The 24,238-nt window shown below is 40.9% G+C and overlaps 1 protein-coding gene across 2 annotated transcripts in view; it reads left to right on the top strand.

The window, feature by feature from the left end:
• stt3b (STT3 oligosaccharyltransferase complex catalytic subunit B) overlaps positions 1-22,991 on the top strand; it is a 142,863-nt gene extending 119,872 nt beyond the window's left edge. Inside the window, exons 6-17 of one of the 2 annotated variants that reach the window (XM_070880584.1) lie at positions 796-894; positions 2,590-2,736; positions 4,410-4,458; positions 5,900-6,054; positions 7,498-7,709; positions 9,922-10,109; positions 14,089-14,260; positions 17,413-17,586; positions 17,695-17,808; positions 20,357-20,569; positions 21,294-21,345; positions 22,448-22,991. In XM_070880584.1, coding sequence (XP_070736685.1) covers positions 796-894; positions 2,590-2,736; positions 4,410-4,458; positions 5,900-6,054; positions 7,498-7,709; positions 9,922-10,109; positions 14,089-14,260; positions 17,413-17,586; positions 17,695-17,808; positions 20,357-20,569; positions 21,294-21,345; positions 22,448-22,464 — 1,592 coding nt within the window. In that variant the 3' untranslated portion in view covers positions 22,465-22,991. Of the gene's footprint in view, positions 1-795; positions 895-2,589; positions 2,737-4,409; positions 4,459-5,899; positions 6,055-7,497; positions 7,710-9,921; positions 10,110-14,088; positions 14,261-17,412; positions 17,587-17,694; positions 17,809-20,356; positions 20,570-21,293 lie in introns of both variants that reach the window. The other variant, XM_070880583.1, reaches the window with a different exon arrangement.
• Positions 22,992-24,238: the final 1,247 nt, after the last annotated feature.

A 24,238-nucleotide genomic window follows, 5' to 3' on the forward strand; every position in this document is an offset into this window, starting at 1 on the left:
TGTTAACATCTATTTGCACAGTTAATTCATCCACCTTATTACAGATACTCCTTGCATTAAGACACAAAGCCTTCAGGCTTGTTTTTTTAACACCCTTTGTCCTTTTAGAATTTTGCTGTACAGTGGCCCTTTTTGTTCTTTGCCTTGAGTTTCTCTGCCCTCCACTTTTCCTCATCTCCTTTCTGTCTTTTGCTTTTGTCTCCTTTTTGTTTCCCTCTGTCTCCCTGCATTGGTTCCCATCCCCCTGCCATATTAGTTTAACTCCTCCCCAACAGCACTAGCAAACACTCCCCCTGGGACATTGGTTCCGGTCCTGCCCAGGTGCAGACCGTCCGGTCTGTACTGGTTCCACCTCCCCCAGAACCGGTTCCAATGCCCCAGGAATTTGAATCCCTCCCTGCTGCACCACTGCTCAAGCCACGTATTCATCTGTGCTATCCTGCGATTCCTACTCTGACTAGCACGTGGCACTGGTAGCAATCCTGAGATTACTACTTTTGAAGTTTATATTTCTAACTCCATGACACCTTGATACTTCATATTTACTTTAAAAAGTTGTCTGTGAAGCTAAATGTATATCTTATAACGTTTATCAAAACTGATTTTCATTTGGTTGTGACTGTTTTTGTTCCAGGGATTAAAGGGGACGAGGGAATTACTTGGCATTTGAATGTTTTTGAATACATGATCCTGTTCATGGAATGTATCCCATTGTTGGATAGTTGTGTATAATTGGATTTGGAGCAATGTGATAACATTTGTACATGCTTCCTTTAAAATGTTATTTTTTTACAGCTTACAGCACCTTCTACATTGTGGGCTTAATATTATCGATGCAAGTGCCATTTGTGGGGTTTCAACCTATCCGAACCAGTGAGCACATGGCAGCAGCAGGTGAGTGGCTTCATTTTTAAATACAGAGCAATTTAACTCAATTCTGATATTCTACCCTGTGAGCTGTACAATCCGATAGGTAAATTTCAGTCAATTTCCCCAGGCTCACTTGCTCTTTCCTCTCCTCTCGGAAAAGCATTTGGCATAATAAAAGAAAGCTGAACACCCAGAAGGTACAGCTCAAAATTCAGATGCGTTACTTAGTAGAGATGTTCCATCTGTAGGATGATACTGTTTATCAGTGTAAATGTTGTCCTTTCAAGATGGAGCTGCTACCAAGAGATGAAACAATAGGTCACATAACACCTATAGTTCTGACATATCATCATCATCATGGGCAGTCCCTCGAAATCAAGGAAGACTTGCTTCCACTCTAAAAGTGAGTTCTCAGGTGGCTGTACAGTCTAATGCGGGAATTACGGGTGATGCAGACAATGGTTGAAGGAAAGGGTGGATGGGGAACCTGGTTTGCCACTCACTCCTTCCACTGTCTGCGCTTGATTTCTGCATGCTCTTGGCGACGAGACTCGAGGTGCTCAGCACCCTCCTGGATGCTCTTCCTCCACTTTGGGCAGTCTTGGGCCAGGGATTCCCAGGTGCCGGTGGGGGTGTTACACCTTATCAAGAAGTCTTTGAGGGTGTCCTTGAAATATTTCCTCTGCTCACCTGTCGGGCATGCGGATGATGTGGTCCACCCAATGGAGCTGGTTGAGTGTGGTCAGTGCTTCAATGCTGATGATGTTGGCCTGAGTGAGAACATTGACGTTGGTGCGTTATCCTCAGGGCAGACATCATTCTGATATAATAGAGAACCTTGCAAGCAGCCAGATATGATTTTAAGTCGTCTAGTTAGTGGCCTATATTATACGGACAGTGCTAAATTGTTCAAACATTGCTGTAACCTGTAGTTATTCAGTACTCCTCCCTGCTTGTACACATTAGGTACACCAACTCAGAACCTGAGTAGATCTGAAGACCGCAAGGTTTAATCTAAGGCATACAATTTACAAACTCTTCAGGCTTAATAATTATGTACTTTCAGCTGCACTTATAAATGTGGTTATTAAGGATATTTGCTGCAACAAAATTCTCTTGAATGTACCCATTTTAAGGGCTACCACTTGCATTAAACTTTTCTTTTTCCCCTTAAAAGCAACTGTGAACTAATATATATTCTAGTATTCGTTTCAGGTCTCTTTTAATGGCTGTTTGTGCCTAAAGCTTCCCTATTCAACTCTCCATGTCCATTGGAAATGAGCAGTAGATATCTATATATATATATATATATATATATTTTATAATTTTTTAATATATTACGCTATAGAATTTATTTCTATTGAAACCAGTTTATCATATTTTGAAATTTATTGATACATTTTCTAATCGCTTTTAATAAAGAATTGCCATATAACTCTTAATCACCCCTCATCCAGTTCGGGGGAAATTGACCAGTACCCACTATGAAACCTTGTACCCTGGTAACTTTATGAATGTCGAGAGTGCCATTTTGCTGCCTCGACTGGCCGAGCATTTTTTTGTGGATGATCAGATTTTGATGATCAGATTTAATTAACAAGTTATTGTAAAATATGTCTAGATTGGGCTAGCTAAACAATTGTCTTGAATTTTGTGCGCATCTTATTTGTTAATTAGGGGGATGCAGATCATTTCAAATTCTCTTCCTCTTGTAATCAGGTGTGTTCGCCCTGCTGCAGGCTTATGCCTTCTTGCAGTATTTGAGAGATAGGCTGACGAAGCAGGAGTTCCAGACGCTGTTTTTCTTGGGGGTGTCTCTTGCTGCTGGAGTGGTATTTCTGAGTGTTATTTACTTAACTTATACGGGTGAGTCGACACACACAGTATTATGTCATCAATGCTTCCCCCCCCCCCCCCTCAAATTCTGATTGCCTAACAGATGCAAAAGTAGGAAGATGCAATTTTCATAACGAGAAACCAAAGTGCAGTACCTGTACTTGCTTAATTCTCTGGTGCAGCAAGACATTCCTTAGACATGCTCACATTGTCTAATCCATCATGACTGTCAAAATTAAATGCTGTACATGTGTGTTCTTTGTGAGATGCAACATTTTCCTCTTTTCCTCTTGCCCTCTTTTCCTGAATATGCTGGTTCCATGGTTCAACTTTAAAGACATAGAGGTGGAATTGTAATTGAAAGGATGGTGTACTAACTACAAGACTTTCAAAGAGTTTAAGAGAAAAGGAGAGAATGTGGCTTTAAGAATAGCTGGTTAAAGAGATTTATTTTTATACCTTGTGATTATTACATTTCTGATCATTTGAAAAAAGCATAGTTCAGTTCAAATAGTGAAATCAATGGGGGAAATATTGCAGTAAACAGATTGAACTTGCATTAGTATTAGGGTGTGGCTTCAGTAAATGGAATGGTAAGGAGTATCCTAAAAGGTACTAAATGGAATTCTAATCATCATCAGCTTTCACTGGTTAAACACCTTATTCCCACAGAGAGGCAGATAGGATAAGGTCACTACAATTTCAGACGAAAAATGTATGTAATCAGGCTGTTAAAAATAATTTTTCAACTTTAACTTTGGTTTTTGCTGAGCTACCTTCCTCATGGCTAATGCAGATACTAGTGGAAATTCATGGCCCTTTACCTCCCTGAGCCTGTTACTTTTGCATACAAATGTGGATCACAGATCTCAAAAAGGAATTTTTAATGTTGATTCTGAGACTTGGGTCTCCCAAGTTATGATGAAGAGTTCATAGAGTTGAACGTCTTCCCAATGTGAAAAAAATTGAGTGAGCATAATCCAAGTCTTTAAAATGTTGAGAGGTGTAGATGTCAACTGGCTATTTGACACAGTGCATACAAGTACACACTAAACATTAACTAGTCTCAAGTGAGCAATTTTGCTTCTTAGAGTCGTGGACATGTGAAATATAAATCTTGATGCTGAATTGATTTTTGACTAAAAGCTGAGTAAATATCTGGGATTGGATTAAAGATTATATGGATAACCAGAAAATTATATTCTTCAAAAGACCTGCTGGGAGATGGTTCCTTTCATGCTGCAGGTAGGGAAGCTTGTATGTGAAGAGTTAAATACTGGAGGTGGAGGTATATTGTGCAGTTTCAGAAAATTACTTCTGATCAGGAATTAGTAATGCCAAACATTCTCTGGGGTAGAGTAGAGTCTGTGATCAGGTAAATTGTACACGTGAGAGTAGACATTTCTCGTTCTATATTGTTTATGCTTTTGAGTGAAGATGTACTACTCAGAAACTCATGTACTACCACTTGCATCATTTTCTGTGGTGATGCTAAATGGTAGAAGTTGCAGATTCTTTTGTGGTCTGTCTTGTATTCAGAAGAAAAAGTCCATTCTGTAAAGGTGTCTCAATATTTCCTTTAAAATTTATAATGAATTTGTATCAGTCTGATCGCACAGGTGTCTTCAGTTTAAATTTAAATTACTGACGTATCAAATGGAGAAACATTGTAAATGTTGCCACTTCTTCCTCTCTCGTTCTAGGATATATTGCCCCATGGAGTGGGAGATTTTATTCACTCTGGGATACAGGGTAAGGATGTCCAAGACCTATGTGTGTTTCTGATTTTATTTGTTTTTGTGAGGGGTAAGGGGAGGTAAAAGAGAGATTATTATATTAGTTTGCATTAACAAGCTATTCTGTTTTGGTCCAAGATGTTCGCTACCAAAACTGACTCGAAAACTAATACAAAAGCAAAATACTGCAGACGCTGGAATCTGAAATAAAAACAAAAAAATGCTGGAAATCTCAGCGGTTCAGGCGGCATCTGTGGAGAGAAACAGAGTCGACGTTTCGGGTCGATGACCCTTCGTCAGAAACTATTCCAGTTCCAGTTCCGTAGTTAACAATACAAGATACTAAATGGTCTGGTTGCATTATAAACCACTGTCAGTTTCTTGACGCGATTGAGGTTTAATGTTTGTAATCATCATTCCTTGCACTGCAGGTAGCGAGGCTGATTTAATTAGAGCAGTCTAGTTTTGGTGCATGAAATAGTTACAACCTGCATGCACTTGAAGGAGGAATTACTTTTACGTGCTGTTCCAATAGCCACAGACCAAACTCCTCCTTGACTGTATTGGTAACATTGGTATTGTGTTTATAGCACTAAAAATTTATTTTGTTCAGCACCATAAACATATTTTAGCTTCATCCTTTATTAAAATCTGAGGGTAAACCTCCATCTTTTTGCCTCCCTGGGATATTCATTTAGATGGTTGTTCCAGTAGAGTCCGGCCTTATGGGAGGTCTGCGCCCCCTCCTTCTATGTGGGGGTACTTAGCCAGTGTTTGTTACCTTTGGGAAGTGGGTGCTCATTCTTTTTTTCTTTTCAATAGAGGGACTGGTAGTGTCATCACTTTAAAAATAGTTTTGATCCGAATGACTCTTTTGTTTTAATACTGTAGCAGTGAAAAGTGAACTGGATGAACCTACATAACCAGAGCTCGAATTCTCTGTCTGCCATTCTCCTTGAATGGTAGGCAGAGGATTGGAAACCTAATCTTAGGTTCATCCTGTCCCTTATTCAGCTTCATGAAAATATAACAATTTATGCTGGGTGACTGATCGTGAGAGAGACAGGCATCTTCAAAAGAAAAATGTGCAACCTAATGAAAGTGCAATGCAAGAAACCACTGAGGGGATGCAGGTAGTTTTAAGTGTAAAAAATGCATGCTATATTGTTCAACGGTGCTGACAAAGCGCAATAACTCGAGGAGTTGCGTCCGAGCATCAGACATGATACAAGTCTGCAGCTCAGATTGCCCCACCCTCATAGCTGAAGGAGTTAGTGTGATTTGCAGTTGGATCTAAACGCATTCTGGAAACTGCCATAACACAACACAGACTGGTAATACACCTACTGATCTCTCTTTGTGACACTGTGTGTGTTGACTTTGTATAATCCTACTCAATGTATCCATACAGATGAGATGTAACCTGCATAAACTGAACTTCACGATTTGTTCTGTAGATACGCAAAAATCCATATTCCCATCATTGCCTCGGTGTCTGAGCATCAACCTACAACGTGGGTTTCCTTCTTTTTTGATCTTCACATTCTGGTCTGCACTTTCCCAGCCGGCCTTTGGTTCTGCATCAAAAACATCAATGATGAAAGAGTATTTGGTAAGGAAACATGCCTGTAATCAGATTGGTTTTAAATTGAATGTCAAAATTTCCACAGTTTAAAAAAAAAACATCTTTCAAAAATGCCACAAGGTAGAACTTGCATTTAAAGCCTAATACCTTGCATGGTTAATTAATTTGTAACACTGAAGTTTATAACTAATTTAAATTTGAGAAAAATTGTTTTGCAAAATAGATGTCAGTGCAAAAATACTTTTTTGTGAGTGTGCAGAAATGAAGAATTGAGCAGAGCAAGCTTTGTCACATCAGTAAATTCAATTTTACATGCAGTATGTTGGATATGAAAGGCTGGAGAGGCAACCTGCTGTTTGTTGTGTAGTCCCTTGATAGGCTGTGGGAGCAGCCTGAATAATTTTTGCAGAGAGTACATGTTCACACATCTATACTGATTTTCTGAATTCAGTTACAGCTCATTGTTGAAACACTGGCTTGTTAGTCAAAGCTTAGCAAGCAACATCATTATTTCTGTAAATGTAATGCTTCTGTTTAATGTGCCCAAATACAATTCTCCCCATTAGTGAGCCACAATAAAATGGGATTTAAGAATTTGGGATAAATCAATTACTCAAGCTCCTGCAAATTGCGAGTTCGAATTGCTGTTTTACCGATTTGAGCTCGGAAATGATTGTTTGATGAGCAGGGTTGTGCCTCATACGTGCACAAGCGAGGTAGATTCATTTATAGGAGTTATTTTTCTGCGACCATTTTTAAATTTGATTAAAATGGGCCATTAGTTGGAGGAAAAGGTCAGCTGGCCGCTCTGGAAATGTTAATGCCCTTTTAAAAATCATGATGGATATCTGAAAATGTAATATTTTACTGATCAGATTTGGATTGCATGCTGTCAAAAGATGGTCTGATTAGGATGTACTGGTTAGATAAAGAAGCCGTGTTTGTCTGAAAAAAGGAGGAATATTATGGAGAAGCAAAGAGCATCTGATTAAATGGATTCCTAAAATCCACCAAATGGTGATCAAAATAATACTGTGATAACTGTGCCAGGGAGTAGTTGATGTCACCAAGGAACATATGTGTTCCAAATCACGATTGGATGCAGAATGATAATTAAGGATACTATATTATGAATTAAGTTTCTGAAGCTCTTTTTTGTGTGTTAATTTGTTGAAATTTGATAGCACTGTTATTGTTACCTCTGCAATTCTGGATATTAATGTGTGCATTTGGAAAATGGCAAAAGTACTCTGATTACGGATATTCATTACAAACTGGCAGAATGAATCCAAATCATATTGTATCTATTATAGTTTAAAACAATATGGTGCTTGTACATACCATGCTGGTTGTCTGGAATGATTGGTTTTTAGAACAATGACTGGTAAAACACTTCTTGTTTCCACTGTAAATTTTTTGTAAAGTTATTTCTGAGTGTAAGCTGACACTGATGATCTAAACTCTCCACAGTTGCCCTTTATGCAATCAGCGCTGTTTACTTCGCTGGAGTCATGGTGCGTCTGATGCTGACTCTCACCCCAGTAGTCTGCATGCTATCTGCCATTGCGTTCTCCAATGTCTTTGAACACTATCTGGGCGATGACACGCAGAGGGAAAGTCCGCCTGTCGAGGACAGCAGTGATGAGGATGACAAGAGGAATTCTGGCAATCTCTATGACAAGGTAAAGGATAGGAAAGCATTTGAACGCAGCACCAGTGAGTTTGATCTCCACAGAAAGATGAACATCAAGAACTGTTACTGCATTGCTGCTGAACATAAGTTTCTGCTTATTAATCAAAAATGTTGGGAGTTCCTGATTTTTGCCCCATCATTGTGGATGCAGCAGTCAGAAACTTCATGCTCACCTCGCCACCCTAAAAATGGGGAGAGAAGGAAACACGGACGGCATTGCCCCAAGCCATTCATGTGACCTAGGCGCCAATTACAGAAGCACACTGTTGGAGGGCTGGTGCGTATTACTTGGAAAAGGGACCACAAGTAGGGAGTAATTTCTGACATGCAATAAAGCTTCCTTGCCCTGCCCTGAAGCTTGAAGTTTTTAGAAGTAAAATTTTTGTTCCATTTTATGCAGAATCAAGGTTTTAGGCTTCGTCATTTATGTAAATCGGGAGCTTTTCCTGGAGTAGTGACTGAGTGGCACAATTAGCACACTGTTCCTTATCTCTTCCCTTTTAAAATAATTTATGGAATCTGCTTTAACATTGGCTTGTGGTGGAGAATTCCATATTCTAATCACCCTTGGTGTAAAGAAATTTTATCTCTCCTCCCTTTTAATTATTTTTGTGATCATAAATTGGTGCCTTGTTTCTTTTTTTTGACCAGTGGAAACAATCTATCACCATTTACTTTATCACAGCTCTTCATAATGTTGAAGACCTCTATAAGGCACCCCTTAATCTTTTCTTCTCTAGTCGAAAAAAAGTCCTAACTTATCAAGTCCTTCATAACTGTAACCTTTATCCCTGGTAACATCCTACAGAATCTACATGCACTTTTTCCATTGCTTTCATATCCTTCCCATAGTGGAGCACCCAAAATTGTACACACTGTTCCCCTTGTGGCTTAACTAAGATCTTGTACAAGTTCAGCATTACCTCCTTGCTGTTGTATCTTACAATTCGAGATATAATTTTCAAGGATTTTGCTTGCCTTTTTGAGGTCCTATCTACTTGCACTGGCCCCTTTGGGGACAAAATTGCCCCTTTCTATAAGGCCTGCCCGAGTCAGTGCGGACTGGCCACTGAGTCTCCGTGGAGGGACTGCAATTTTAAGAATGCCCGTCCTTCTGTTTGGAGCAGTGTAAGGGACCGCTCCCCCCGTTTTCCCGGCGTGCACGCGTTATATTGGCCCTTTTGAAAATTTCCACGTGCGAGCAGAAGAGCCACCAGTCGGTGCCATTGACCGCTTTTGCTATCAGTTAGCTTGCTGTGGCTTGGTGGCGCGACCTCCATTAAAGGAGAGGTGGCGCTGCCGGCGACTCCATGTTTTTTTTTGTTGGCTGACTGCCAGGTCGGGCCAACAATTATGGCCAGTAGTTCGGCCGGGCCGCCAGCAGACAGCCTGGCCCCCTCTTGGGTGCAAGGCCATTAGCCCGGCTGAAACCCTCCCTTTAGCCCAGTGTTTGCCACTGAAGTGGCTGCAGGATTAGCAGCAGCCCTCCCTTTAACTGAAGGGGAGGAACGTTGTCGAGCGTCAGCGCTGACATCATCAGTGACACACTGACATCATCAGTGACACACTGACATCATCAGCGACACACTGACATCATCAGCGACACACTGACATCAGCGCGGTGCTGATGACTGGTCGGGGCAGACGCCCTGCAGCCGAGCAAAACACCGCCTGGAGTCAACTGAACTTCCGTTCAGGTCAAACTTATCCACCTGCCTCCTTACTCTGCTGGCTTTCTCACAACTTGATTTCCTCTCGCTTCTACAGTCTACTTAAAAACCTCTATAAAACAATTATTATGCACACACTTGCCAACCTGATCTTACAGATTCAGGCCTACTTGTCTCGATGACAAATTTGTATTGTTTCCTGTAGCAAAGTCTCATTCTGTTTGCCTCTCGTATCTATATATTTGGACCACTTTTTTTCTTTTGTCAAGTTTTACAGTTTGCATAGTAACTGCTGTGTTGGTTATTTGCTGCTCATAAATCTTCCCTAAAGCTTAATGGTTCTTTCCCTCAGTGTATCAAATAACTTTTATGGTGAAATGGTCACTGAAAAGTGAGAGTTGTTTTGCCTTCCATCCTAGGAAATAGGAATGTGGTGTAGGGTATAACTAGAATCTTACTCCTATGCTTATTAAAACTCCATGAAGTGTTTGAAAGAAAGGTGCTGACGGTCTGTCTTACTGATTCCCATAGGCCGGCAAGGTGAGAAAGCACGTGTCTGAACAGGAAAAGACTGAAGAGGGACTTGGTCCAAATATCAAGAGTATTGTTACCATGCTGATGCTGATGTTACTGATGATGTTTGCTGTACACTGTACATGGGTGACGAGCAATGCATACTCCAGCCCTAGTGTGGTCCTGGCATCTTACAATCATGATGGGTATGAAATTTGTATACCTTTTTTCATTTATTTTCTGTTAATTGGTGTAATGTAATTTTACTGTAATTATTTTTAGGGACATTTTGTATGGAGATGAAATCAATATTTTATTTACCCTCTGCAACTTGTACCACTGAGAAATATGTTTTTTTTTTTACACACACTATTGGTGAACTGTTTGGGATTTTTCTTGAAATCATCACTGACTATTTTTGGGTCTTCTAGTTTACCAAAAGTAAAATGAAGATTTTAATGTTCAACGTATGCTGGTGTTTTCTGGTTTAAAAATGATGTTTAATAACTTCGTGACATCACCAGTGTCGACACATTTGGCACTATTTACCATCTCCTTGGAATAAAACTCTTTATGAACCATCTATTTACTGTCTTGACACCTTTTGGAGTCAGCTGTATCCCAACTGGAACTTCAAATCCATGGAACCTGAAGGGAGGGGAGTTTCCCAAGGCAAGGTTTCATGATTATGAATATCCCAGTGAATGATGCTGTCTGTGAGTAAGTGCTCTTCTCCTATTGATGGTACAAAACGTACAGATACTGTAAAGCCCACATTCCATTCTACATGGCTTCTTGGTTGTTCTTACTAGATTTGAACTTTTAACTTTCAAAAATATTATGGCCCAGCATCTGAATGTCTTGGTCTCATTGGGAACTGAGCCAAGTGTTGAGTCCCTGCTAAGGGTTTCCGAAAAGTCAACATCTGTGATGCCCATGGGAGTCACCCTTTCAGTATTCTCGTTGGCTTCTCAAGTCTGATGTTTGGTAATGCATAGGTCAGTAGCTACCTGTGGCAGGCAAGGTAGTCAGACTTGACTGGGTCCATCGTATCAATTTGGAACCATTCGGTGTATCCCAGATAGCTGGCTCCAAACTCTATTGGGCTTCCCTGGCAGAAGGAAATTGCAACTATATTTTACCAATGTTTTCATTCAAATACTTTTTTCCTAACTTTCCTTCTTGGCCCACAGCTTGACAGTATAAATAGTTCCCTCTCCTGTTTCTCTCCCTTTCCAAACCACTGTCATCACCCTCTTTTTAAAAAAAAAACTACTCTTGACGACTCTGTCCTTGCAAACTGTCATGAATTCCATCCCCTTCTCTGGCCACTTTCTCGGGTTGAAATCACTATCCTATTCAACCCTGAGCTGAGATTTCAACCCCATAGTCCTCTCCTTCACAAAAACCACTTGCTTCTACCTCTAACATTTCCCAACTATACCTCTGTCTTATTCCTGCTGCTGAAATACTCATTTATGCCTTTGAAGCCTCCAAGATTGACTCCCGTTCTCTACAGTCTGTAAATTTCAGCTCATCCAAAACTCAGCTGCCCATATCCAATCCCGCACCAAGTCATACCCGCCCATCATCCATGTCCTTGCAGACCTACAGTGGTTCCTGGTCCCTTAATATCTACAATGTAATATCCTCATCTTTGTGTTTAAATTCCTTTATGCCTTTGCCCCTCCCTATCTAACCTTCTCCAGTCCTACAACTCTGGACTCTTGTGAATCCCGTTGCCTTTGCTCCACCATTGGCAGTTGCAGCTGTGCCATCAGCCATCTCAGCCCATTTTCTGGAATTCGTTGCCTAAGCCTCTCCATCTTTAAGACCTTCCTGGAAACCCACCTTTTCGACCAGGCTTTTAGTCGACCCTGCTAATGTCTCCCTCCTCCTTTGTCTTGGCATCCACGTTTGTCTGATTGTACCACTGGATTTTTTTTTTTACTTCAAGGCGCTGTATGAATGCAAATTGTTGGTTTTGAAATTGGTGGCTAAAGGCTATTCAGGCTTTACTGTTTTAGTTTGAGAACCCCACAGATCGAACAGGGCACACAAAGGTCAAGCTGACTAAACCGAGCAGTGCTGTGGGTGAAAGGGACAATTTTCATCCCCTTTGTCAAATCTCATTAAAGCAGCTGATTTTATTCTACTGCAAATCTTAATTTAAAAGAAACTACCATAAATGAGTGAATTTGTCATGCTTCTGTCAACATCTATTCCGACTGATCACCTTGTCCTAGGAATCTTTTTGTGTTTTTCTTAAAAGTGGGCATATTTCCAATTATTTGGTCTCCAGGAAGATGGAGCAGCTTTAACAGATAAATGCTGTTCAGCCACTGGGGTTCTTCCTGCAATTTCAGTTTGCATAACAGTGAACTTCCCCTCTCGACTGCTTCCCATTACAGCGTCACGGTTGCCAATTATTGCTATCTCCAGTGCTCTGATGCTTCGACTAATGGCTGAATGCATTTATGCAGTGTCAATCCAGTCCCTCGTGGGCATGAATCTACACAAAACGGGCAATCATTCAGTAGTACCTGCTATTAGATTATAAATTTCAAAGGCCACAGGGGTAGCTATTATAAGAAACAGCAAATTCATACTGGTGCAGTAGGGGTACTGCTGTGGATTAAGGTGAGCTATTGCTAGAGTAGAGAGAGGCTAGGCTGTCTTTGCTTCTGGTCTGTACCTACAGGCAACTCTCGATTATCCATACGCAGATCCAACAGAATCCGCTGTAACGGGATTTAAAATTCTGTTGCTAACAAGTGAAAAGACAGCTCCAAATAATTTGGAAAAATCGCCTTCCAAACACTGCTCATTTGTATTTGCTCATTCTCTCCCTCACTCTCTCCCTCTCACTCGCACAGTCTCTCTCTCTCACTCGCACATTCTCTCTCCCTCACACTCACTCTCTGTCACCGTAAAAATCATCCTCCTCTGCCCTTGCTTTGCTTGTGTGTGTGTGTGTGTGTGTGTGTGTGTGTGTGTGTGTGTGCGCGCTGCTGCAGCCGCTGTCTCTTGCAGCCTCTGCTGACGTTGGGAATGGGGGCAGTGCAGGTACCATGTTCCAGGCACAGAACCTGTACGTGCATGCTGATGTCCATCTTTTGTTACTGTTTGTAGCTGATTGTATTGATTCATTAAAGTTTTAACTTATAAATGTAAACTTGCCCTAACAATTGTATTTATTCATTAAAGTAACTTTAAAATATAGACTCGCCCTAACCGAAAAATCGTTTACCCAGAATAGCCCAATCCCCGAGGGACCCAGATAATTGAGAGTTGCCTGTATATCTGATCTCAGTTTTTGATCCTTGCAGTGACACCCTTGCTTTGATGACCAGACTAATTGACCTGAAACTATTAATAAAACAGAGCTTTGATCAGTCATGACAGTTTCACATCAGTACTTTCCTTGCCTAATTTTGAGCAGAATTTTGAATGATTTACAAAGCCTATTAACTTGAAAGATAGGGAAGTGTGGTAAGTGGCTCCTTTCAGATCACACACGTTTGAAATGAAAGTGCTTTGCTAGGTGAAGAAAGATTACGGTCCATCTAATTCGCCTTCTACCATCCTGGTAGTTGCATGATACAATCCTAATGGAGCTGTTGACGAATCAGTCATCTACAACAGACCCAGAACTGTGTTTTGTTTGGTCCTGAAGTCAATCTGTGTAATTTAAAAAAAAACTCATTTTCATTTTGAATATTTGCCCACAAAGATACTTTGACAGATATCCAATTGTGCAAACTAATAATCTGCAGTAAATAAAGAAAATGCTGGAAACACTCAGCAGATCAGGCAGCATCTGTGGAGAGAGACACACCACAGAATTAACGTTTCAGGTCGATGCCCTTTCATCAGAACAAATAATCTGCAGTAATGTTTTGTAACTAAGTTCAAAGTAAAACCCGAACATTTAAAATTTCAGGTATTCACTAATTCCCATTCTGAGTATTATCCTAAAATGCATTTCCCAGTTTGCTGTTGCATTGTGTTCAGTCCTCCTGTTGAACTGTTAGCCACAAGGCATTGGCTCTTTGGTATGGAATAACTGCAGAAAAAGCTGAAAGATGTAGGATGGACTTGACTATTTTGATATTTAGAAGCTCTGTATACAGACTTGTACTCTGAAATACATTTTGATATTAACAATGTTAATTTTTTATAAAGCACACGCAATATCCTTGATGACTTCCGCGAAGCATATTATTGGTTGCGACAAAATACAGATGAACACGTTCGAGTGATGTCTTGGTGGGATTATGGGTATCAGATTGCAGGAATGGCTAATCGGACAACTCTAGTAGATAATAATACGTGGAACAACAGCCACATTGCACTGGTAAGCAGCCTGAACAGGAACAATTTGATTCTGCGTTCTAATTTAAAGCAAGTCTCTTGCTCATCAGCCAGTCATTATCATCATAGGCAGTCCCCCGAAATCGAGGAAGACTTGCTTCCACTCTAAAAGTGAATTCTCAGGTGGCTGTACAGTCCACTACGGGAATTACAGTCTCTGTCACAGGTGGGACAGACAGTGGTTAAAGGAAAGGGTGGGTGGGGAGTCTGGTTTGCCACATGCTCCTTCCGCTGCCTGCGCTTGTTTTCTGCATGCTCATGGCGACGAGACTCAAGATATTTCGCGCCCTCCCGGGTGGTCTTCCTCCACTTATGGCGGTCTTGGGCCAGGGATTCCCAGGTGCCGGTGGGGATGTTGCACTTTATCAAGGTCACTAGCTAGTAACCCATTTTACAAAACAGACCAGAGACTTTTTTTTATCTCTGAGCCCCTCGGGCCTGACTTTTGTTATCTTATGTGGGTGGTGTTGTACTTAAAGCTTTGAGCCGGTAGCTGGATGAGAATTGTCAGGTAACTGACTCCGAGAACCTCATGACACTTCACATACAGTTTGGTGTCAGCACTTCTGCTTTTAGATTGGCCTAAAAGCGTTGTGTTTTTGGATCAAAATGCAGTCTTGGATCGGGGAGAAATATCCACGTGAACGTCCTTTAACAACTGTTAATCCGAATGTTTTAAAGTCACGTGTCTTTCATTTTTGGCTACCACTCCCTAATGTAAGAGGAAAGCTGACTCTTCTCATCTCCCAACCTCCTTCCCCCAGTAGAAATAATGACAGTCTGCACTTTTACTTGTCTACTAAGGTACTTAAGTGGATCTCTTTACTTCCTGGGGCAGTTATGCTGCCTTATTTGCCTTGCTATGCTGCTTGTTGGAGTCACAACTGCTGCCATCAGCAGGGCTGGAAGGTAAATGCACCGCTAGATAGCACAGAAGTGTATGGGATACGCATGTGTGCGTCAAATCTAGCGTTTATATTGTTTTAGATTTGTTGGGGCCTTAAGACATTGGCTGTCAATCCCTGAATAAATGTCAGGACAGGCTACCTGAACTGTTCATTTTGGATGCTGACTCGAAGTTAAACATTTGGACTACAAACATTGTTCTTTTTGTTGAAATGCTATTTAATATTTGCACTATAATGCTGTGAGTTAGTTAGTACATCTCTAACCTTGATGATTCCATTAATTAGAAACAGTAGTTATTGAAAAACCTTGATTGTTGCCCGTGCATTTGATAATTGCTGGTGCCATGGGACCCAAAACACACTGCAATGCAGTGCTGAAACATTAGTATGGCCCAAGTTCCCAGCATCATAGATTACAACAGTAACTACACTTCAAAGTACTTCATTTGCTATGAAGTGTTTTGGGAAGTCCCAAGGTCATGAAATGAGCGATATAAATGCAAGTCCATAGAATCATATAATACAGCACAGGAGGTCATTCAGCCCATCGTGCCTGTGCCAGCTCTTTGAAAGAGCTATCCAATTAGTCCGACTCCCCTGCTTTTTCCCTACAACCCTGCACATTTTCCCCTTCAAGTATTTATCTAATTCCCTTTTGACAGTTACTATTGAATCTGTTTCCACCACCCTTTCAGGCCGTGCATTCCATAACTCGCTGCGTTAAAAAAGAAAAATCTCATCTTCCCTCTGTTTCTTTTGCAATTATCTTAAAGCTATGTCCTCTAGTTAATGACCCTTCTGCCACTGGAAAGAGTTTCTACTTATTTACTTTTATCAAAATCATTATGATTTTGAATACCTCAATCAAGTCTCCTCTTGACCTACTTTGCTCGAAGGAGAACAATCCGAGCTTATCTAGTATCTACACATAAATTAAGTCCTGCATCCCTGATACCATTCTAGTTAACCTTCGAAGATGTTGACATCCTTCATAAAGTGTGGAGCCCAGAATTGGCCACGATACTCCAAATGGGGCCTAATTAGTATTTTATAAAAGTTTAGCATAACCTCCTTGCTTTTGTACTCTATTTATAAACCCAAATAACCAGTATGTCTTTTTAACAGCCTTCTCAACTTTGTCTAGCCACCTTCAAAGATTTGTATACGTACATCCCCAGGCGTCTCTGTTGCTGGACTACCTTTAAAATTGTGCCATTTAGTTTATATTGATTCTCCTCATTCTTCCTGCCAAAATGAATCACTTCACACTTCTCTGCATTACATTTCATCTGCCATATGTCTGCCCATTTCACCAGTCTGTCTATGTTCTCCTCACTGTTTACAACATTTCTGAGATTTGTGTTATTGGAAAACGTTGACATTATAGCCTGTATACCCAAGTCCAGGTCACTGATACATATCAAAAAGTGCAGTGGTCCTGATATCAGCCCCAGAGGGACACTACTGTATACTTTCCTCCAGTCTGAAAAACAACTGTTCATCGCTACTCTCTGTCCCTTAGCCAACTTCATATCCACGCAGCCACTGCTCCTTCATCCCGTGGGCTTCAATTTTGCGAACAAGTTTATTAGGTGGTACTTTATCAAATGCCTTTTGAAAGTCCATATACACATCAGCCTCCCTCTATTACTTCATCAAAGAACTCAAATCAAGTTAGTCAAACACAGAATAAAAAGAAAAAGTACTCAGCAGGTCAGGCAGCATCTGTGGAGAGAAAAAGAGAGTTAATGTTTCAGGTGGATGACCTTCCGTCAGGACTTTAAATGAATTTTGTCCCGGATTATTGTCTCTGAACATTTTCCCACCACTGCCGTAAGGCTGACTGGCCTGTAGTCGGCAGGTATCTCTCCTTCCCTTTTTTGAACAGGGTGTAACTTTTCCAATCTCCAGTCCTCTGGCACCACCCCTATATCTAAGCAGGATTGGAAGATTGTTTTTTTAGTGAGCTCTGGTTTTAGTGTCGCTAGGGGAAGCCTGCAGTGCAAGCCAGACGTGTCCATACAGGGAGCGGGCATCTCCCTCTTGCTACCTAGCAATGAATTGCAAACTAGCATTGGTAGAGGTGGAGTAGATCACTGGCCTGCTCTCTGAATGTAGAGATGAAAAATTTTAGTAAAGCACTGACTTTTGGTTTGTTTGTTTACTGTTCAGTCATTCAATGCTTTTACAAGGGGGCTCCATAACATCGACTGCGTTTATCTTTCAGGTTGGAAAAGCGATGTCGTCTAATGAGAGTGCAGCCTACCAGATAATGCGGAGTTTAGACGTGGACTATGTGCTCATTATCTTCGGTGGAGTGATTGGCTACTCTGGTGATGACATCAACAAGTTTCTTTGGATGGTCAGGATAGCAGAAGGCGAGCATCCAAAGGACATTCGGGTAAAGTGATGCCTTTTGGTTAAAGGCTAGTCATACATTTGCTAATGCATTTGAAACCCACCTTTGTGCTACTATTGCTAATTAACAACTGTATTATATAACTCTTAGGAAAGTGACTACTTCACACCCCAGGGAGAGTTCCGTGTGGACAAGGCTGGCTCGCCAACTTTACTGAACTGTCTCATGTACAAGATGTCCTACTACAGATTTGGGGAGATGCAGGTAAGTGGTTGTGATTAGTTATGGTTGCCTATTAATCATAATGTGCTGGATATTTTTATTGTCATTTCATCCTTGCAAGGGTATGTACAGCTGTCTGATGCAAAAGACCCTATTTAACCCATTCAAATAGGATGAATATTCTCCTGAAACTCAATTTAATTATTTCAAGGTTTTCAAACGTTTCAGATCGGTAAGGATGAACTCAGTGCTTCTTTGAACATCTCCATTTTTTTTGTGCTTAAGATGAGAAATAATAACGCTGGGTCATGGATCACTTTCCGTTTCAGACACCCAGTGTCCGCATCAAGCACTCCCAGGTAGGGTATAGATTAGATGAGATGCAGAGTGAAGTTTCTCTGCTTTGTCCTGTCAGTGCCTAAGTCACAAGACTCAGAAGAGCACTCCCTTCTGCACCAGAGGTTTCCCTCAGTAGCCATCCTATGGCCTCTGGATGTGACTGTCAATTTAATGGCAACCTATCAGCTGTTTTGTGCTGCTTGCCCTTTTCCCACTAGGAACTGGATTGAGACAACGCAAATGCATTTCACATAGGATTCTTACAAGTCTGCCAACAGAGTAGACTTTCTTGAACCCATCTGTGCTGGGTTTGGAATCGGATGTCAAGAGGTCAAAATCTAATCTACTGTTCCACCCAATCTCTGCATACATGGCGTGCAGATTCAAATTTTCATATTGTACAATGACTGCAACACTTTAAAATAAATTCTGTTTATGACTACCCCTTACCATAGTTTTTTAAAATTTATTTGATCCCTTTTTGATCAATCCATTCCCCATGGCATGCACCATTCCCTGGTTTAGTGTCCATTTGGCACAGTGTTAGCACACTCATCTCTGAAGCACACAGTTGGGGGTTCAAGCTTCCTTCCAGGGACTTCAGCGCATAATCGAGGGTGCACTGCCCAAAATACCGTCTTTCAGATGAGACATTAAACTGATGCCCTGAGCATCTGCCTGCTCAGGTGGGCATAATAGATCCATATTCGAAGAAGAATGGGAGATTTCATCTGGTATCCTGGCCAATATTTATCCCTCAATCAACGCCACAAAAACAGACGATTTGGTTATTTTTCGCATTGCTGTTTGCGGGACCATGCTGTTCACAAATTGGCTGTTGTGTTTATCTGTAATACAGTGACTATACTTCACAACAATTCATTGGCTGTGATTCACTTTGGGATGTTGACATCAAAGAAAAGTGAGGGGAGGTGACTCGAGCTTTGGTCCAAGAAGTAGGTTTTAAGGAAGCTTTGAAGATGAAAATATAGAGAGCTTTGGGAAGAAAAAATTCCAGGCACAGCGGCTAAAAGATTTTTTCATTGATCATGGAAGGTGACGTATAACAGGCAAAAGGCCAGAACAGTATAGCATGCGAGCTGAGGTTGCAGAGATAGGGTGGACTTCAAGGATCTTGAAATTAATGCACTGGAGGAATAGGTAGTCTGTGGACGTTAGTGAGGAGTGGGGTGGAAAACAAACAGAGCTAATATAGGAAAGGAGATAGGTGGTGGAGTCTTCTGTGTTAAAGGTGCTGTATAAATGCAAGTTGGTTCCTTATTTTTTTTTTTTGAATCAGTTTGGCTCTATTCAATGCTGCTTTCGCTGGAGTTAGTGCAAGGAAGAACTTGGCAGGTCATTGAAGATAGCCAAGAGAAGGTGAGCCTGGAGGGATCAAAGGTATGCATGAGTTTTCAGCAGCGGTGGGGGTGAGGTAGAAACCGAGGTGAATGATGATGTGGGGCTAGAAATTGGTAGCCTTGATGGTGGAGGGTGTGGCGCTTGAAGCTTAGCTCGGGATGAAACAGGACAAAAAGGTTCTGCACTATCTAGTTTAGTTTGAGAATGCAGCCAAGAAGAAAGATGGAATCGGATTAAAGGCAAAGTATCTGGTGAAAATGGAAGAGGACAGCTTTGGTGGATTTGCCAGTGTTGAACTGGAGAAAATCGTGGCTCATCCACAACTTGATGCAAGATTGTTGAGGGGATGACCAACTTGTAAAGCTGGTTGCCATCAGCATGCATATGGAAACTGACTGGCAAGGGGCAGCATGTAGATGAGGACTAGGAAGGGGCCAGTTATAGAAGCTTGGTGCACACTGAATATGACTGGGGGGTCTGTATTGGCTATGTTGAGACATGTAATGATGGAACCATCAGAGTGCCGCACCATGGAAATGGATGAAGGAGGAAAGGCGGTGAAGGAGCATGAAATGGTTGTCAATATTGAAGACCATGGCGAGGTCAAGAAGAAAGAGGGACGGCACACTGCAGTTGCAGTCACGTAGCATATGGCTTTGGCCAGAGGTTAGGAGAGAAACCAGAATGCAGGGATTTGAACATAGAATGAAGGGAGAAGTGGGTGAGAGTTGGATAGTGATGGATTGGAGAGGAAGGGGAGCTTTGACATGGGGTAGTAGTTGGGCAGTTTGGAGAGATTGAGTGTGAGCATATTTAATTTGTATCACTATCATTGAAAAATAGTTTGGTGATATGGAAAGTATCGCTGAAATTGTAATTCGTTTTACAGCTGGATTTCAGAACACCGCCAGGTTTCGATCGCACTAGAAATGCTGAAATTGGTAACAAAGACATTAAGTTCAAGCACTTGGAAGAAGCCTTCACCTCGGAGCATTGGCTAGTGAGGATTTACAAAGTCAAGAAGCTGGACAACAGAGAGAAACTTGACCATAAACCAAGAGTAACTAACATAGTGCCCAAACAGAAGTATTTATCAAAAAAGGTGGGGTAGCCCTTTGAAGACAGAACTTTGTACATAATAATGGCTCGCTTCAGTCGAAAAAATGTTTCGCAAAATCAAACATGTTTCTGAATATTGTCCGGCTTGTGAAGAAACCAAGTAAAAGGAAGCCTTAATATTTTTTTTTTTTAATTTCTGCCCACTTACTTCAGTGTTTTGGACCAAGTGCAAACTGTGTCCCCAAGTGAGTGGCCAGGTGATGTGCTCCCAGGAGCATTTCTCCCCGCATTTGTTTTCTCATCAATGAAGCGGTTATTGACTATGTCCGCCTATATACTGACCTTTTACCTCGTGCCATTTGACTTGTTGCTGCAATACTTAGCCAACGCATGTCACGTTGGGGGAAAATGTAATAAGTTTAATAAATCTGTTACTATGTAAACCCCTGCACGTACTTGTAACCAGGTTTTTTTTATTGGTACAGTGCCTCGAGTTATTTGGCTTTTTAATGTTTCAGAAGATGTTTTAAGCGCAGATTTTGCTCGTTTGATCTGAAAAACAAACAGTCGTGGAAAAATTGTTGAAAGTTTCTGCAAGGCCCCTCCCTTCACCCCAACCCCCGCCAAAAATTAAAATGGTGTGGAGAGACGAGAAGAAGGCCTTTATTTTCTAATGAATGTGCTAAATTGGTGTGCAATATTGGCAGTGCTGTGTATAAAACCGTGAGAGCTGCATATTAGTAATGCTGTCCATCTTTATGCCCTAGACCTCTAAAAGAAAGCGTGGGTATGTGAAGAACAAACTGGCACTGAAGAAAGGCAAGCGATCCAACAGGAAGACCAACTAAACCATCTGCGAGCCCTGACAATAGGCAGTTGTCCTTATGACAACTAGTCTTTGCCTTTACCTACAATCGGATTCCACTGCAACACAGGGTTGCATGCATTGCTCAAGAGATTCAGACAGTGTCTGAGCCCCGTAAATCTATTGGTTGTATATTGACACCTTTTTATAGAGCCATATTTGATTGTGTTGGCAAGGCAGACAGCTGCTGTCCAGGGGTAGCAGCAGAATTCTTATTGGTACATATTATCCTTCATTTAAAATAGTTTTTTTTTAAAAGAAAGTGGGCTAACTGCACCAAAGAACCCTCCTCTTTATTATCGCCAGCACATGTGTACTTGCCAACCATTTGAAAGAGGCAATAAGGAAGATTTCACAATTTAATTTGGTTGGGATAGGTATGAGGTGATGAGTATTGATGACATGAGGTAAACTAAATATATAGCACAGGATTTGCACAGGTTGGTTTGGCGATCTCCAGCCCTATATGGGCTCGATCAGTGTTTTTAGCAATTTTACTGTCTGTTCAAGAAACAAAATCTAAACGAAGAGGACTAGAGGGTCTGCCAGCATCCTCATTCCTTGCTTTTTTTTTCCACTTGAAAATAGTCAACGAGTTGGGAGAATACTGTTTGATTTGGGCAGTGGGAGGTATAGAATTAGACAAGGCTGAAGGGATTGACAAAACTTTTTGCACTGCAGAGGGCTGTCAGTTACACATGTGCTTTTTCGCTATCTACTAGATTTAAAAATGAGAGGGTTTCCTCCTTGCCGCAGACGTGTTCATTTTGTTCCCAGTAACATACCTTTCCCTTTTCTTTCTTTGTGATTTCTCTATACACTTGCCTTTAAAAGAACAATAAGCCTCCTAATGAGAGAAAGGCAAGTCATTTCGTACGTAGGGCTATACAACATTTGGTTAGTTTGGAACTAGACAAGTTCTTTAAAAAAAAAACTAATATATTAATTTGTGAACAATTCTACAAGAATCAATGCACTATTGGTAAAATCTGAGGCAGACAAATCTTTTCATTGATTGTGTTTTCTTTCCTTTTTCTTCGTTTTTTCTTTCTGTAGAGAAAGCCCAGTCTTGATACAACCTTTTGAAAAGTTCCTTTACTGTGAGATGACCAGTGAGTAATGAAGGCTCTTGGATGACACCTGCTCTTAACATTTAGTTGATGTTCCCCTTTCTTCCCGCAAGGGTTAAAATTGTAATTTTCTATGTATGCAGCTCTCTCCAATTCAAAAAAATATTAGCTGCGGAAACTATTGGTGTAAAAAAAAAATTAAAGAATAGTATGTACCGTATTTTGAAAACATTTGTAAATTAAACTGTGCAGTACATGCCTTATTGCTGCTTCTGGATTGTAGTGTTTTTTTATAACTTTTTTTTGACTGAGGGAGTGGGGGGCTACTTTTCCTAATCTGGTAATTTTGATTTGTTATTTCAGACTTCTAGTTATAGTGACTACTAGTTTCTGTGATCCAAAGTAAACTAAAATTATGACTGCATTTAATTCTTTTGGGAAGGACAGGGCACAGGAAGTAATTTTTACATTATTGCTTACGTTTTTCAGTTCAGACCTGTTGTTCAGTCGTCGGCAAAATAAATGTTAAATTGAAGTTTGTGTTAAGAAAAAAATGGTCCTTTTTTCCACTTTTAACGAGATGTGTGTATTTTTCCATATGCATTGGTATTTTCATCAGTGTTTCACTGAAGTGTGACAGAAAATCTATTCCAAATTGTGAAAACATTGCAGCTTTAAACTGCTGCTCCCGACCCCTGCTACTCATCTTGACCTGATGTAGCCAGTTATTGTTGGGGTGGTACACCCAGACTTGTTTTGTTGTGCCAGCTCATCTGTCATCATTTCTTTTCACAAAGTGTTAGAAGCGCACTCCTTATGGTAGTTTTAAACAGTGTCCAGTTATATCTTTCCCACAAAACAAATTTTGTTTTGATGGGCCAAGATTGAGCATTTGTGTAAACTCTAATGGGGTTGAGCCATGGTGTTCAATATTCCTAACAACTACTTGTATTTATATCGATAGCTATCTTTTAACATCGTAAAACATTCCAAGGTGCTTCACAGGAGTGTTATCAAACACAATTTGAAACTGAGCCACTTAAGGACATATTAGGACAGATGACTAATTAAAGGAGTGCAGAGATCTCAGAGTTGCAGGGCTGGAAGAGATTACAGATGAGATGGGGCGAACCATGGAGAGATCTGAAAACAAGGAAGAGAATTTCAAAATGTAAATGTGTTTCATTGTTACAGTCTTCCTTTGTCTGCTATTATAATCAATGCATTCGGGGGAAGTGATGTATCAGTGAGCAGCAGTGTGCAGGTTTGCAAGTGCATTTTCTGTACAGTTCCCAATTTCTGGACTACTATCGGGAGGCAAATATCAGGCCCGATGTTTACCCACAGGTAGAAAGATAAAATTGGAAGTTGAGCCATTGTGTCAGCTGTGGCTGAGTTGGTAGCTCCTTTGCCTCTAAGTCAGATGGTTGTGGGTTTGAGTCCCACTCGAGGGACTTGGGCACAATAAATCTAGGCTGACACTCCAGTACTGAGGGAGCACTGTCGAAGGTGTCATCTTTTGGATGAGACTATCAGATGGATGCAAAAGATCCTATGAGACTATTTTGAAGAGTTATACCCGGTGTCCTGTCCAATATTTGCCCCTCAATCAGCATCGCTAAAAAACAGACTATCTGGTCATTAGCACATTGCTATGTGTGGGAGATTGCTGTGCACCAATTGGTTGCCACGTTTTCTACATTACAACAGTGACTACACTTCAAAAGTATTTCATTGGCTGTAAAGCTTTTTGGGACGTCCAGTGGTCGCGAAAGGC

This window comes from Pristiophorus japonicus, chromosome 5, assembly GCF_044704955.1.
Source record: "Pristiophorus japonicus isolate sPriJap1 chromosome 5, sPriJap1.hap1, whole genome shotgun sequence".
Classification (NCBI taxonomy): Eukaryota; Metazoa; Chordata; class Chondrichthyes; family Pristiophoridae; genus Pristiophorus; species Pristiophorus japonicus.